The sequence below is a fragment of the Miniopterus schreibersii genome (assembly GCF_964146895.1).
Source record: "Miniopterus schreibersii genome assembly, chromosome: 6".
Classification (NCBI taxonomy): Eukaryota; Metazoa; Chordata; class Mammalia; order Chiroptera; family Miniopteridae; genus Miniopterus; species Miniopterus schreibersii.
The window spans coordinates 87,948,216-87,963,949 of record NC_138107.1 but is presented as its reverse complement, the minus strand read 5'-3'; the positions used below and the strand labels follow the sequence as shown (position 1 = coordinate 87,963,949).

At 51.2% G+C, this 15,734-nt stretch overlaps 1 protein-coding gene across 5 annotated transcripts in view; it reads left to right on the top strand.

Moving 5' to 3' along the window:
* The window catches only part of PRKN (parkin RBR E3 ubiquitin protein ligase), a 618,945-nt gene that overhangs the window by 204,715 nt on the left and 398,496 nt on the right, over positions 1-15,734 (top strand). For all 5 annotated transcript variants that reach the window (XM_081141126.1, XM_081141124.1, XM_081141123.1 and 2 more), the window contains exon 3: positions 9,630-9,852. In XM_081141126.1, the coding sequence (XP_080997252.1) occupies positions 9,630-9,852 (223 nt within the window). The remainder of the gene's footprint in view (positions 1-9,629; positions 9,853-15,734) is intronic.

Genomic DNA, 15,734 nt, shown 5'->3' with positions numbered 1-15,734 from the left:
TGCCTGGGGCTGCACCCCGTCTGCGCCGTGTGCCTGGCACGTAGCTGAAGCTGGTGGACAATAAACGCGTTGGGCCAAACAGGACAAGCTCAAAGTCAGAATGAGTCTCCTTCCGTGTGGAGGGGGGGTGAAGGTGTCAGTAAGTCTGACCCAGCTGATGGAAGGTGATGAGTGTCGTACGTGTGTCAGGTCACAGGCCATTTGCACAAATAGAGGCTAAACAGTAGCAGTTACTCCTTGATATCAAAGCACTGGATTAAAGAGTCTAAAATTCGGTCAACCCCAGTACAAGTGTGTGTCGGATAACTGAACCGGTTCATTACTTGGCCCTGCATGGACACAGGCGAATCTGCCCCTGGAAAGCTCCCCAGTCCAGAGGCGGAGCGCCCCGCGGTGCCTGCAGCGGGAAAGAGTGCCCGGTGCTGAGATCCCGCGCCTGGCACAGGCCAGCTCCACACCGATCCCACGCAGACCAGATGCAGACAGAAGGAAAACACGCCTGGTTGAAGATGCCCTTTCCACCTGAATTTAACAATGAGTTTCCGTCAGCTGCACGTCACTTAACCAAACCTGTCTGGGCATTTCTGTTGCCCCCACTCCCTCCCCCCATTGCACCCCCACATAGGGAGCGGGGCCTGGGGGGTGTGGAAGGCAGTGGGGCTGCTCTCACCGCCCTGCGTCCAAGGTCTCAGCTCTCACCACACCCTCGGGGCGGCCCCCTGGGCCCAGCTGGTCAAGCCGGTCCTCAGGTCCTCCTAGGGCTTCTCTAGGATTCCCCATCTGTCCCGCCTCTCAGGTGTCCTGGAGTGAATTCTACAGGGACTCACGGCTGCTGTAAATTCACCAGCAACGTCTCCACATTTCAGAGCCCGGGCGCCTCACCCTTCCTTCTCCTGGGGCGGCCTGTCTGCCAGCCATCCAGAGGCCCTGCCCGAGGGCCTGTCTTTAAGGCCGAGCACCGCAGAGAAAGAAGAGTGTTACCAGGTGATGGGCCAAAACGCTCCGCTCGGCCACCGGCCCGCTTCTCTGCTGAGTAGCCGAATGTCTTCCAAAGATGGGTCGGTTGACAAAGGAAAACAGAACTCCGATGATAAAGTGAATTTTACCCGGAAGTGGCTGCTCGCGTCTTACAAAAATGACTCAAGTTTGCGCAATATTGGGGCAGCGCGTTTACCTTCAACGGTTTTATTTCCTTTCCAAATCCGGATGCTTAGCCGTCTCCTCTCCCGTCGAGGACGCTGTGCCCCCGGAGACCTCCTCCCTCTGCCGGAGCAGCCTCCGGGAGACATAAAAGGCTGGGCTGCTGGAGGCAGGAATGGAAGGCGCGCTCTTGGAGCTGGTCTTTCATCTTCCCGCAGGGCTTCCTCTGTGGTCTGGCTTTCAAAGACACCTTTTATCTCTGACTCAGCCGGCCCCCCGGCTGCCCCTCAAGCAGGAGCTCAGGTGCACAGACCTGCGTGGGTCCTGCTGACTCCTAGTGGTTCCCTGACACCCTGCCCCCCACGGTCAGAGGGACAGGAGGCTGGGAGTGGTGGGCAGGGGTGGGCATCGGAATGGTAAGGTCGGAGAGCGTCACGATTCCCGTTGAACCCCTGTCCGCACTCCGTCCATGGCACGTTCTGTCTGCACCCAGCCCATCACAGCTGGTTTGTAAGGGTCAGTAACAAATGTAGCATGAGGTTCACGTGCAGTGAGTCTGTTCTGCAGACCGGTTCTGGGCACGGCAGGGGGAAGGTGCCGGAAAAGGGTCATCTTCTCCCAGGACAGCCTGTCCTCCAGCCATACAGAGGCTCTGCCTGAGGGTCTGTCTTTCAGGTCGCTATGGTTTAAAAGGGGCCCCGAAGCACAATTACCACCACCTTGCGTGCCTTCAGCTGCATCTTAGTTTTCAGATGTCCCGGCGATTTCCTTGACTTACTTTATAGCATAATCTGTGGTGAGAACTCAGGTTTCTTTCTACCCTTGGATTCTCAAATTCAAGTTTTATGTGCTTCCCTCTCAGCAAATCCGTGGCTGTTTTGCCAGCTCTCTGTGAGGTTGGAGGCTGTCTGTCTATGAAGTTGGATCTGACTGTGAGGTTGGAGGCTGTTTGTGAAGCTGGAGGCCAACTGGGGGGTTAGAGGCTGTCTGTCTGTGAGGTTGGGGGCTGGCTGTGGGTCTGGGGGTGGGCCTTGAGGCTGGAGGCCGGCTGTGAGGCTGGAATCACCATGACCTGCCGCCTTTCCTTCAGGTACAGAAAGTCACCCCAGCGTTTCTGAACTTAGAAGGACAGATCTAGTATTTAGTTCTATCAAATTTATTCCACCAGAAACTCTCTGAGTGAGTTCCACGGGCCAGACTCGTGTCATGGTCATTTGTGGATTTGTCCCGATTGCTTTGGGGATGTTCCTGAAAAATTTTCGCATCTTTGCTGGGAAACTCCCGGCCCCGGGTGATGTTACTTCTGCGGCAGGAAGTTTGTTCCGCACCTTTCGTTCTGGGTTGTCGGGACACAGCTGAACAGAAGCGAGGCAGCTTGCAAGGAGGAGATTGCCATTCATGCTCTAAAGACAGTGTTTTTTATCTTATTTTAAGAATTAGTTTTTCATTTTGAAAATATGAGATCTACCTAAGCCTGAAAACTGTTGGCATTAGTGTCGTCATCATGGTAGTGACTCGACTGAAGAATGTATGTGAGGCCTAAACCTCGGTGAGAAAGAATTAGTCACTAACATCACTGTCACTAATCGGCCACGCCGGGAGGTGAAGGCATTGACCAAAATACCAAACTTAAAATAGGGAGCAAGTGTAACATCTGAAATCAGGGGTTAAATTCTATTCAGAAGGAAAACATTGTGATAGCCCTGTTGGATTCAGTTTTATTTCTACAACATGATTAACTCACTAAGAAGCTGGTCATCGGTGGAAAGCTGGCTGGCCCTTCTGTTTAACAAGCCCGTTCGATGAAGTTTTAGCGATCTGCTGTCTTGTATTCAAGCCAGCCAGCAAGCAGACAACTTTACCTGGCCTACGTTGGTTTAGACATGAGACAGTCTCCCAGGATCCTCAGCTGCTGCCCCCGTCATGGGAGGGGTGGCGGCCCGTTGGTTTGGGTTTGAGGTGCGGACAAAGTGTGCGTCTTAAGGCCCTTCCTCTGAATGCCAGAATCCTGCTAGGACATCTGCTCCTCACAGAAATATTTACACAGCCCAGGGCATCTCACCCGAAATGAAACTTTCTCCATTTTTCAGCTTTCTCTCCTGCCCTAATCTACCCTCTCAAAAACGGGAAAAATCAAAATCTCCCCACATCCAGGTAGCTTATTGTTTCCATGGAAGGATTTAAATAAACGCTCAGCGCGATCCAGACTCTTGCTTTTCCTGTACCCTGCCCTCCGGTGAGATAACGCCTGGCTCCAGGACGCTCTTCTCTTTCCTCTGTTTTGGGTGCTGTGGGTTAAGTGTGTCCCCCCAAAAAGACATGTTGAAGTTACAAGCCCCAAGCCCTCCGAATGTGACCTTATTAGGTGACAAGGTCTTCACAGAGGTCAAGTTAGAATGAGGTCAGGAGGGTGTGTAGACACCAGGGCATTGGGTCCAAAACACTTCAGTCTGTGTCTGCAAAAAATCAGGGCCGCTTTCTGCAGAGCCATGGGCCTTGGTTTAGGGAAGACGGGATTTCCTGGGGGGCTGCAAGCTGCTGTCCCACCCCTGCCTTAGTTTCCCTATTCCACTCGTCCGGGAGGTTTCCCAGCTTCTTTCTGTTCTGTAACCGTTGCCCTCACAGCTACCGTGTTCCAAGGGGGCTTGAACACAGTCATTTTTAGTGAGATATAGTCCAAGGCAAAAGGAACTACGACAGAAACAAGTAAAACAAACCGTTTTAGTCATCGGTCGGATAATGCTGCCCTGAACCCCTGGGCCAGTCCTGTTTCTGATATGGTAAAGGGGTTTGATAGCGAGGCTCCGTGTCATGTTTCCTGCCTCCCGTGGCCAGTCCTCTCATCGCTCTTCTTTTCAGAGCTTCTCCAAAGAGTCTTGCATATTTTTATATATATATATGAACCTTATAATCCACTTATCAAAAAGTGCCGATTTGGGGGGCGATTGCGTCAGTTTTTTTACTGACAATTTTTGCAAATTATTTTATCTGTTTAGAAGCTCCTGTGGCCTCTGGCTAATTCCTTTGCCTTCCTGAGCCCTAAGTTGCTGCTAAAATTCCGAACATAACCCGTGGGAAAGGGTTGGGGAAAGGGTGGCTGAGATGAATGTGCGAGTGTTTATTGCAGGGATTCGTGAGCAGGTCACTGTGTGCCACCCAGATACTAGTTAACACCCGGGCTCAGCCACCTAGCAGCTCATTATGACCTTTGGCCGTGACTTAATTTCTTTGCATGTCGGTTGTCTCATCTGTAAAATGAGGGTATTAATAAGACGTATCTCACTGTGCAGAGCGAAAGGAGCAAATACCGAGAGCAGTGCCAGGCAGGCAACTCGAATTCCTTCAACTGATCGACTCCAGGGGAGAGGGGCTAGGCCTCTGCTGAGCTTTCTTCTGTCCTTACACCCCGAGAATGTTCATTTTGTGAAGATGTAAAAATTCTAACCACCAATCGTAGAGGAGGTTCGTTCTAGATGAGTTCTGCTAGATCAATTTTGAAAAATCTATTTGTCAAAGACAAAATGTATGTTATTTCTGAGCCAAGGGGGCATGGGTGGGAGCCTGGTTATCGGCCCGGCCCAGCCCACCTTTCTCCTTTACCCGCCGGCCGACCCTGAGGCCCTTAGGCAGCATCTCTCACCTGTGAGAGCTGTGACCCTCGGGATGTACCTCGGTGGCCTGTGGCCTTCTCACGGCTTCTCTGGGATAGACGGGCACCCAGAAGGATGAGCCAGGACCGCCAGCTGCAGTGGCAGCTAGCACCATGCATCCTTTCTCGCACCCGGGTGTCAGGGGCCGGGGGTCTGTCTCTATTTGCAGACTTGCAGAGCCGGAGCCTGGAGGGCGCCTGAGGCAGGCCCCCGCCCAGGGGGCAGGTGGGGGAGGAGAGCGGGCTCATGTTATAGTCATCGAGGGAAAGCGTCATCCACGTGACACAAGGCGGATCCCGCTCACGAAACAGGAGCCACTTAGTAACGTGTTGCATTTATATCTAAAATGCAACCCCACGGCTGGAAACTTAGGGAATGTACACAGGGTGCGAAGCTTTATCTCTGTGTCAGTTTAAAAACTAAATATGAGGCCTGTCAGCTTGAAGAGCCCTGCCCTTGAAGAGCCCAATTGTCCATTGCCACCCTCCACCTGCCTGGCTCTGCGGGGTCCCCAAAGCCCTGCCCAGGGACAGGGGACAGGGGACAGGGAGCCTCGGGCTTACTGAATGGCCTGGATGAGAGCGGTGGCACTTGGCAGGTCCCAGGCCTGCGGTGGGCGGCACACGGGGGGTGACGGGGCTCAGACCCACGCCCGCTCGTCAGCGTGGGGCTACCCGACCGTCACAGTAATCGTGCTGCTTGAACTCTGGCGGCCAGGGAAGGGCCCTTCACCATCTCCGTGTAGCTTAGTTTCTTTGATCGTAATGAAACCAGCCATAAAAACGTGCAATAAAGTCAGAGCATAAATCACAACGTATCATCATTTAAAAGCTTTATTTTTAAATGAAAGATCACGTGGAAGGGACAGTTTTCTTTCTCTTCCAATTAATAGAAATTGGCGTTTAGTGTTCATCGTGAACCCTGGAGAGAGCTGGGGCTCACGAGGAAAAACCAGTGTGAGCAGCTCCTTCCCGGTTATTCCCAGTTGCTCTGAGCATCTCTAGGCCATGGTGTCCTTTTCAAAATACGTTTTTATTTATTTTAAAGAGAGAGGGAGGGAGAGGGAGAGAGAGAGAAACACCCACTGGCTGCCTCCTGCACGCCCCCCACTGGGGATGGAGCCCACAGCCGGGCATGGGCCCTGACCGGGAATCGAACCGGGGACCTCTCGACCTCTTGGTGCCCAAGTCGATGCTGAACCAGCTGAGCCACGCGGGCCGGGGCATCCACGCCTGTGCTGTCTTTAAGCACATCATTGCATTGTTAGCAGCAACCATGCAGAGCCTTTCTTAACCGTTACGTTTAAAAATACCTCACTAACTTCCTAAGTATGGCCATTTTGTTCCCTGACATAGAAAGTACCCTGTTAAAAACTCTGGTGGACTTTCAGAAGCATCTCTTTGCTGCAGGTTATTTTCAGAAGGAGCCAGTAATCAGCACCCCTGGATTTTTCGCAGTGAAACAGGAAGGGGCTTTCAGTTGCTCTAGAAAGTGTTTCTTTAAACTCACCTAAGAGAGCTGCTTCATGTCGGAATGACTTTTAAAATTAAAATCTGATAACGTCATCGACCATTAAATTAGGAAATCTTCCATCTGATAATTCTTGACTAATCATTATTGCTTTTCTGGGGGGGGGGGGGGAATTGTGTGCTATTAAAAATTCAGCTGAAAATCAGAGACTCGAAGGCCTTAACGTGTGAAGCTGGTGCACAGTGGGAGGGGCGACACCTTCCAACGGAAGTAATGTCAGCATCTCGTCTGATGGAAGGGAGTTTAACAGCCTTGGAACCAGAACCGAATGAATCATGCTGAGGACGCTGAAGACAGCTGAGCCTAATTTAAAGAGCACAGACCTGCAAGAGTGACTGTGCCCACGAGTGCAGACTGATCCGAAGGCTTACACAGGGAAAGGCTCTGGTTAGCGCGTCTTCCGTCGCGAGCGGGGAGAGGCCGCCTGGGCGTTGGAGAGAGCGTGGGCTCCGGGACGGGAGACACGGGCTGCAGGGCCCAGTTGTGTCCTACGCTGGAACGGAACACACCGCATGAAGCGCCCCCGCTTTGCCCGGCGGTGCTCTAGCTACTGAGGAAACAGATAAGACAGTGCTTCGCCCTGAGGAGGTTTACACCTGTGTTGGAGCACAAACTAAACAGCAACAACAGCAACAAACCACGTCGGAGAACGCCACTGTCTTCCCAGGGACCCCTCCGTCCCCGCAGCCGGGGAGCGGGGCGTCCGCCGTGAGCCCGAGTTCTCCTCGGGCCCTGGAGCGGCCGGCCAGCCAGCCTGTCGGGTCCATTGTCCAAGGCGTGGGCTGTGACCGTGGTTCGACTGCACCGGCCTGGTGGCATCTTGTGCCGTCGGGCAGAGCGGCCGCTCCCGACGTCAGCAGCAATGTCCCTGAGAGTCAAAGAGCTGGGCAGTTGGTGCTCTCAGAACCGTGGGCGAGACCGAGAGAAACACGTTCCGTAAACATCGCCACACCTGCTTGGGGCCCTCCGGCCCCCTCCGCAGCCTTCTCCGGGCGTCAGGAAGATCTGGGTCCCATGGGCGGTCTCGGCGCTGGGATTTCCTCCACGTGTGTCGGTTCACAGCCCTGGGAATTTGCCCAGAGTCCTCGTGGGCTCCGTGGCCCTGAGCGGAGAGGGGTGTTTTTCGTATCATTTTTCAGTTCGCAGGAAGCCAGGATGTTACCAGAACAATCGTCACATCTCCTTATTTCGCCTTCTTTGTGCATTTTCCAAATGAGATGGTGCCAGTGGAGCCCTCAGATAGACAGGGTTTTGCGGCCTCATTGATGTACGAGGTGAGGGACCCGCCCTCGCTGGTTGTCAGAGCTCCCAGACGCTGGCGACAATGCTAACACTGTGTCGAGTTTTTACCGCCGATTGGGGTCCGCACTCTGCATACCCCTTAAATCTTCCCAGCAGTCTTCAAAGTCGGCGGTGTTATTGCCTGTGACAGATGTAGAGACCGAGGCTTAGAAAAGAAAAATTTTCCAAAGGCCGCGCAGTTAATAAGTTACCTTCCTTTGGCTTTAAATTCCATTTTCTTTCTTCCGCAGTCGCCTGGTTCCCTGTGGAGACTTCGGGCACCGAGTTTATGACTATGTATATGTGTTCATTCAAGTATTGTCATTTCCCCCCAGTCACTCACCTCTTCAATTCATGGATGTATTTTCTGCATCTCCAAGGTTCAAAGCGCTGTGTGAAGCGTTTGGTCAACAAAAAGGGAACTGTGACCCGCCGCTGCTCTCAGGAATGTCCCAGTGAAGTCCTGAGATCAGACTCCTGCAAGCAGCCTGCCCAGGCACTGCCCAGGGCAGGGCAGAGAGCCCAGCTGGTAGAGGCGGTCGGGATTCAGAGGAGAGGGAGGCGGGAGGGAGACCCGGCAGGAGGCGGTCGGGATTCAGAGGAGAGGGAGGCCTCGCTTTTATCTGCAGGATCTCGGGACGCCCTCCAGCCCTGAGTGTGCAGAGGGGACCTTTGTCCGAACAAATTCTTGAGCCTCCGTGAGAAGAGCACAGTATGGGTAAAACCCGATGCTAATCCTCAACTGTTTCTCCGAAGGATGCAGCCTCGCCCGAGTCCTCACGCACGCGCCCCCCGGAGGGCACTCAGATGGGGGACGTCGGCTGTTTGGGTGACTTGGGCTGAAGGCTTGTCCAGCTTGAGTGCTGGCCGAACACTACGGGGCGAGAAATGATGATGGAGGGTCTGTTAGTCCCATCAGAGTGGAAAATAGAGTGTCGTCGGCTGTCCCTGCTTAGCAAACAACTGCACGGTCCCAGAGCCATGCGTCCACAGGCGCCTCTTCGGTAACGCACTCGGGGAACCTTTCCCAGCTGGTGGGAATGGTGTTTAGGGCCAGAGGCGGCCAGTGACCTTTCCAAAGCGGAGGCAGACAGCAAGCAGTGCCTGCGAGTGACCGACGGGCCCCCTCTCGAAAGTCTGATAGTGAAGGCGAGGGAGGGCCGGCTGGGGGTGCGTGGGGGCAGGAGTTACTGCTTTAAAATGATCACTGCGCTTCGCGTGGGTCGCTCCGAGCAGTCCTAAGGTGCGAGGGAACAGCAACAGGCAGCTTGAAGACGTTGAGGTTGGGGGTTAGTCAGGAGCATGGTCTCCTCTGCGGGAGGCAGGGCGGACGGGTGAGTAACACTTTCTGTCTAGTGGACGTCCTGAAGCAGGGGCTTCATTTAAAGTCATCCAGCTTCTGTCCTAGCGAATATTGTGACTTCCAGCTTTAATTCCACCGGATTTTACAGTCTCCTATTCATACGCGTTGTGGTGTTCAGACGCCAAACACTTTCGTAAATGGTCCCATTTTTACCTGTGAAACCAGATGGAGCAGGACATGACCCCCGGGATCCCCCGTGGGTGACGGTGTGCCTGCTGTGACGGAGGGGGCGGTGTGGAGTCCACCATAAACGTACTGACCTTCAGTTCTGGAGAAGATGCCCTGTACTTGATGACCAGCTCTCTGTGCTCCTTTCCCCGGCCTTGGGTGTGCGTGCAGAGCGCTGCTTCGTCTCCAGAGTTCAGGTCCCTTTGCGGGTCACTTGGTTTCCTGTGGTCGCCTCTCATTCACCCCCCGCCCCCCACTTCACAGTTCCCGGCCCAGCGCGCGGTGCTTGGGGGACAGGCACACATGTGAGTGCAGTGCCCCCGGCTGGGAAGTGTGCCTGGCTTACCCGTCACACACGTCACACGTCGCCCTGCTTGCGTCCCACGGCTGCAGGGGACACCCGCAGGGCAGAGTTTAGAGTCTGTGACCCGCTCTAGCACTGCAGGCATCTCTGACCTCACCTGGCGTTTGTTTGTGTGTTCCCTTTGTTCCCACAGAGCTGTGACCTGGACCAGCAGAGCATCGTCCACGTAGTGCTGAGACCCAGGAGAGAAGGCCAGGCAACGACCCCCGGCGGGGATGGTCCCCGGAGCACTGCGGGCGCCTCCAAGAGGGAGCCTGAGAGCCTCACCCGCGTGGACTTCAGCAGCTCTGTCCTGCCGACCGACTCGGAGGGCCTGGCTGTCATTTTGAAGGCTGACCGGCCCGCGGGGAGACCAGGTGACTATAGTGACTCTGTTGCGCCAGCCAAGCGCCCTGTGCAGTGAAGTCCCCTCTGAGGGGGTTTCTCCGTCGGTGGTGGTCACAATGGGCCCTATCGCGACACCACTAGAAGGAGAGCGTTTGGGTGTAAAATGGAGGTGCTGCGTTTAATAGGAACACAGGAAAGGTTTGCCCATGAGAATGCACACGAGGGGTGGAGACGCTCTCAGGACCAGCACTTTTTCTCCGAGGAGCTGGAGGGGTGGGGACATGTGACGCTTTGCGCTTGGGTCAAAATAGATGGTTTGGGTGCGTGTACATCCCTCTCGGTTTTCTCTTTCCTTCCATTTCTTATTCAGTTAAAATGCATTTTGTTTGATGATGTTTCTGATGATGTAGAGAGATTTTAAGAAGCAGGAAGAGAGCTCCAGAGGTGCTGTCAGTCATTCGCGGGCTCTAGGCCAGCGTGTCGCGTGTCAGGGACGTCCTTTGGTGGAAGGCCTTCCCTCTCTCGGTGCTGCAGCGCACTGCAGCATGCTTTGCTTTGGCAAGGGCGGGGATCCCTTTGTTATTCTGACAATATTAATATGTTTCCTTTAGTCTTTTATTTTCCAATGTAAATAGTCAGAGTATAACAGGATTATTTTCGACTGCATGAGACAAAAACCCCAAAACAGTGCCAGTGGCCCTGGAAGGTAGACGTTTGTTTCTCCACACGGACAGTGAGTGGAGACACTGGCAGCCCTGGGCTAGTGTGGCTCTCACAGTGCCAGAGACGCTGGAACCAGCAAGATGGAGACTTAAAATAATATGAAATATCTTCTGCTAAACTCATTAAATTTAAAGATAGTAGATGAAATTGCCAAAAAAAAAAGGGGGGGGCGGGGGCATTATATCCAAGGACATGTGGGAAGTAGAAACAGCACAGCTGTCCGTCAGCAGAGGAGTGGATGAACCCAGGAGCTACGTGCACGGTTGGTTCCCGGGGTCCTCAGGTGGCTGGGAGGGAGGGAGGTGTCCTTCACATGTACTGGGCACCTAGGAGACTGAAAAATACAACTGAGAAATGGGAAAGACATGTAAGAAATGGGGGGAAATGAAGCACATCTAAACCCCTATAGTACCTGTGTGATCCAGATGAGAACTTAATACGAGTATTGGGCCCAGCCTGTGGTGCGTCTGGTGCGCCAAGCAGAGCAGCATCCGTGAAAGCTTCCAGAGGACTCAGGTGTGCGGCTCGATGCCCCGGAGACAAGCCCCACCGAGAGGGCACATGTAACTGATGTAAGTCAAACAGGCTGTTCCTCCTGAGTGGAGGTGAGCATATTCCGTAAGCCAGAAGATAAGTTCCCCCCAAACTTGAGAAAATAAAACAGCATTTTGAAACAGAATATACAACAGATGTGATTTATGTTAATTAAAGCAAAATAGAAAAAAATGAAGCCCCAAGCGACACAACAGAAAGAGGTAGCTCTGGATAGAGCTCAGTTTTAGTCACTTGGATTTTAAAGTGTCCTCGGTGGATGGAGTAAAACAATGAAATACATGGTGCCAAAGAGAGAATTCGTGAGCTGGAATGTAGATATGAGGCAGTTACCATAATGTGACACAAGTTAAAATGTAAAAAATAGTTTTAAGAGACTAGGAGTTTGGAATGAGGTGGCCGAACATACGTCTGATAGGAAACCCTTATATCTGTTAGGAGGCCAGAGAGCACAGAGGACAGACAGATTTCTCAGAGGCCGACTGAGAACCTTCCAGTGCGGAGAAGGCCTCCGGCTCACGCGTGCAGAGTTCCGAGCAAGACCAGTGAAAGCCTGCAGCTGGTCTCAGTCCAGTGAAGGAGCAGTGCGCTCACTCCATAAAAAATACACCACCAAGGAAAAAGATCTAAAAGTCAAACGGAGAGACAAGGTTACCTGAGAGGAAACAATAGTTTGAATGACTCCTACCAGGAGTAATAGAAAAATGGTGACATGATATCAAATAACTGCGGAAAACACCTGTTAACTTAGAATTCTGTACCCAGCACACCCGGCAAAGGTACAGGAGAGGACAGTGAACAGAGTTTTAGACAAACACTGGGAGTATCAGCGCCCAATCTGAAAGAACCGCTGGAGTATTTGTAACAGGAACATCGCAGTTTGGGAAGATCTAAAACTGTCTTTGTTCACAGATGACACGATTGTCTACCTAGAAAATCAGAAAGAATTAACAACAACAAAATAACTCCTGAAACTAATATCAAGAGTGCAGGATACAAAATTAATATGCAAAAGTCAGTTTCTTTTTTTATACTGCAATGAACAAGTGGAATTTGAAATTAAAACACAATGCCATTTACATTAGCACCCCATACGTGAAAAACTTAGACATAAACCTACCAAAACATGTGCAGGATCTGTGTGAGGACAGTCACCCGACTCCAATAAAAGAAACCCAAGAACTAAATAGGTGGAGAGACATCCCATGTTCATGGAGAAGACTCAGCGTTGTCAAGATGTCAACTTCCGAACTCGATCTAAACAATTCCAATGAAAATCCCAGCAGGTTATCTTGTGGATGTTGATCCGCTGGTTCCAAACTTTATACGGAGAGGAGAACAACCCCGAATTGCCAACAGCGCTGAAGGAAAACAAAGCCAGAGGACTGACGCTGCCTGATGTCGCGCCATCCCATAAAGCTGCAATAACCAAGCCAGTGTCGGACTACGGGCAGAACAGACAAACAGATACGGGGCATAAAACAGAGAGCCCAGAAACAGACCCACACAACACGAGCAGCTGACCTCTGACAAAGGAGGGCAGGCAACGCGACGGGGGACAGGTGGTCTTTTCGACAGATGGTGCGGGAACAACTGAATATCGACACAGACCTTACGCTATTCGAAAAAGTAAACTCAAAATGGATCACATGTTTAAATGTGAAACAGAAAGCTATAAGACTCCCAGAATATAGCATAGGAGAAAACCGAGATGCCCTTGAGGATGGTGATGACTTAGACACAACGCGTGGGCGTGACCCATGAAATACATAAACCATAAGCTAGACCTCATTAAACTGAACAGTTTCTTCCCGTGAAAGACGGTGTCAAGATCATGAGACGACAAGCCACAGACGGGGAGAAAACACCTGCAAAAGACACATCTCATAAGGGCAGTCATCCAAAATATGCAAGGAACTTGTAAAACTCAGCAATGAAATGAACCACCCACTTAAAAAACAGGCTGAAGTTGTTCCCAGACACCTCACCAGACAATATATACAAGTAGCAAATAAGCGTCCGAAAAGGTTCTCAGTAGCGTCCGTCATCAGGGAACTGGAAATTGAAACAAGGAGACACCACTACACACCTACCGGAATGGCCAAGATCCAAAGCGCTGACGACACCAACTGCTCTCAAGGACATGGAGCAGCAGGAACTCCACTCGGTGCTGGCCGGTGTGAAAAGTGGTGCAGCCACTTTGGAAGACAGTTTAACAGTTTCTTTCAAAGTCAAACACGCTCTTACCGCACCACACGGCAGCCGTGCCCCTCGGTGTCTGCGCAAATGAGCTGAAGAAGGGTGTCTACATAGTCATCCGCACACGGAGGTTCAGCGCCGTTTTATTCGTAATTGCCAAAACTTGGAAGCAGCCACAACGTCCTCCGGCAGGTGAACAGATAAGCTATGGTCCATCCAGGCAATAAACTATTATCCAGTGCTAAACACAAATGAGCTATCGAACCATATAGGACATGGAGGAAACTGCAGTGCACACCACTAAGTGACGGGAGCCAACTCGAGAAGCCTACGTACTGTGTGATTCCAACTATATGACGTTCAGAAATGAACACTATGGAGACAGTAAAAAAAAAAAAAAAATCAGTGGTCGCCAGGGATTGCGGGGGGAGGGAAGGTTGAATTGCCAGAGCACAGAGGTATTTTTAGGGTAAATATATTGTTTTGTACGATACTAGAATGGCGGATGCATGTATTATACCCCTGTCCAAACCCACAGACCGCACCTCGCCAGGAGTGAGCCCTCGTGAGGTGCGGACGTCGAGTGTGCCGGTGTGGGGATGAGCTGCACCGCTCCCCTCGGCGCACGACCCGAGCTGCGCGGTGCGGGGCGTCCGCGGTGGAGCAGGTTGTGTGTGTGGGGGCGACGAGGGTCTGCGGGGACCCGCCGTACTTCTTGCTCAGCTTTGCTGTGAACCTAGAACTGCTCTAATAAATAAAGGCTATTAAAATAAATGAAATTGCTTTGAAGGCTTGAGCTCTGAATACGCATTATAGATACATCACGATTGCTGGGGAATATGTTCTCATCAGCGATTTTTGCCAGGGGTCGAATGTCGTACAAGAAGAAAATTATTCTGGGATTATAAATTAGTTAACACTTGCCAAATACAAATCAGTCACGGGGGCCTGCTAATGAAATGAAATGATGAACCTCAGACGGCGTTCTCGTTTTTTCACATCTCAAGTACGTGAAAATGTGGATTATCCACGCGACTGACTCCAAGCCAGAGGGTGTGGGCTTCCTGGTGCCTCGGGCAGAGCTAAGGAGGGCCTCCCGCCTCAGCCTTCCCCAAACGACGAAACGCTGGCAGTCACACCAGAACGCCTTCAACTCGCCGTCGCATCAAGTTATTAGAAATACGTTCTGGTTCTGCCAGGAACTTAAGTTTCCTCCAACAGAGACATTTTGCTATAATACGTCCTTTCGAGATGAGTGTGGACATAGAGGACAATCTTGTGCAGTAGGGGTGTTGCCAGCCTGGCAAATTTGGGGGTGAGTTTTTGAAGGAGGGGAATAGTCCTATATTCCATTTCCAGATGGTAGATTGGTAGATAGATGGGTGGGTGGGTGGATGGATAGATAAAGAGCAGTTAGGATAGGACTGCTATGCTAGATACCAAAAAAAAATCACGTTCTTGCAGGACAATAAACAGTGCATCTGGGCCGTCTGCTCCACTGGGCAGTTCTTTACATCTCCACTGGAAGTCGAGTTAACCCTGCCCCCCGCAAAGCTGTAAAATGGCCCAAGGAAGTGATCTCCATCGCACTGAAGAAAATCTCTTTGGCCCACTTCCCAGTTTCCGCTGTTTTTCTGGCTATTTTGAGAAGGAAGCTACAGTGGTCCTATTTAATGTGCGAACTGTTACAGAAAATAACATTCTCCTGCCAACCATCATTCTAAGCCCATTGTAGAGATACAATTTTTTTTTTTTTTTTTTTTTACTCTCAATAGAATAATTAATTTTTTCCCTGACACTTAACGGCTTATGAAACTTTTACACTTACCTTGCTTGATTTTTATTAGGAACATAATCACCGTCTCTTTGTTTATACAGAAACCGACAGCAAAGACTAAATTTTCCAGCTCCCACGGCTAAAAGGTGCTGAGGCCCAGCTTTGAACCAGGCCCCGATGGTTCCAAACTCCATTCTCTTTGAATTGGATCCAAGTGTTCGTGGAACTTTGCTAAGGTTTTGCCTGGTTTGTAAAATCAACGCTAATCCCGAGCACTCTGATGCGAGAACAGCCCCTTTATTCGAAGGGCTTCAGCAGATATCCCACCTTTGTAAAACATGTGGGTAATAGTTCCCCAGCTGAAGGGATGTCGCCATCCAGAGCTTGACATTCCAGCTGAAAGTAACATACCAGTTGACAGGAAATACTTAAGAGCCATAAAAAAAACGCTCTTAATATATTTGGAGTTAGTCAATGAGAAACTTTATGATTTGAATTTGGCAAGAAGTTATATAATCTTTTTATTGTTTTTTTCAAACACAGTTTCCAAAGTACTTTAGACATATTTCTAAAGCTTTTTCCCTCTGTCAGCTCCAGGCCGTGGCAACACATTGTGTGTCCCTAGCTCTGTGCTTTAACCCAGGCGAAGGTTGGACAGGC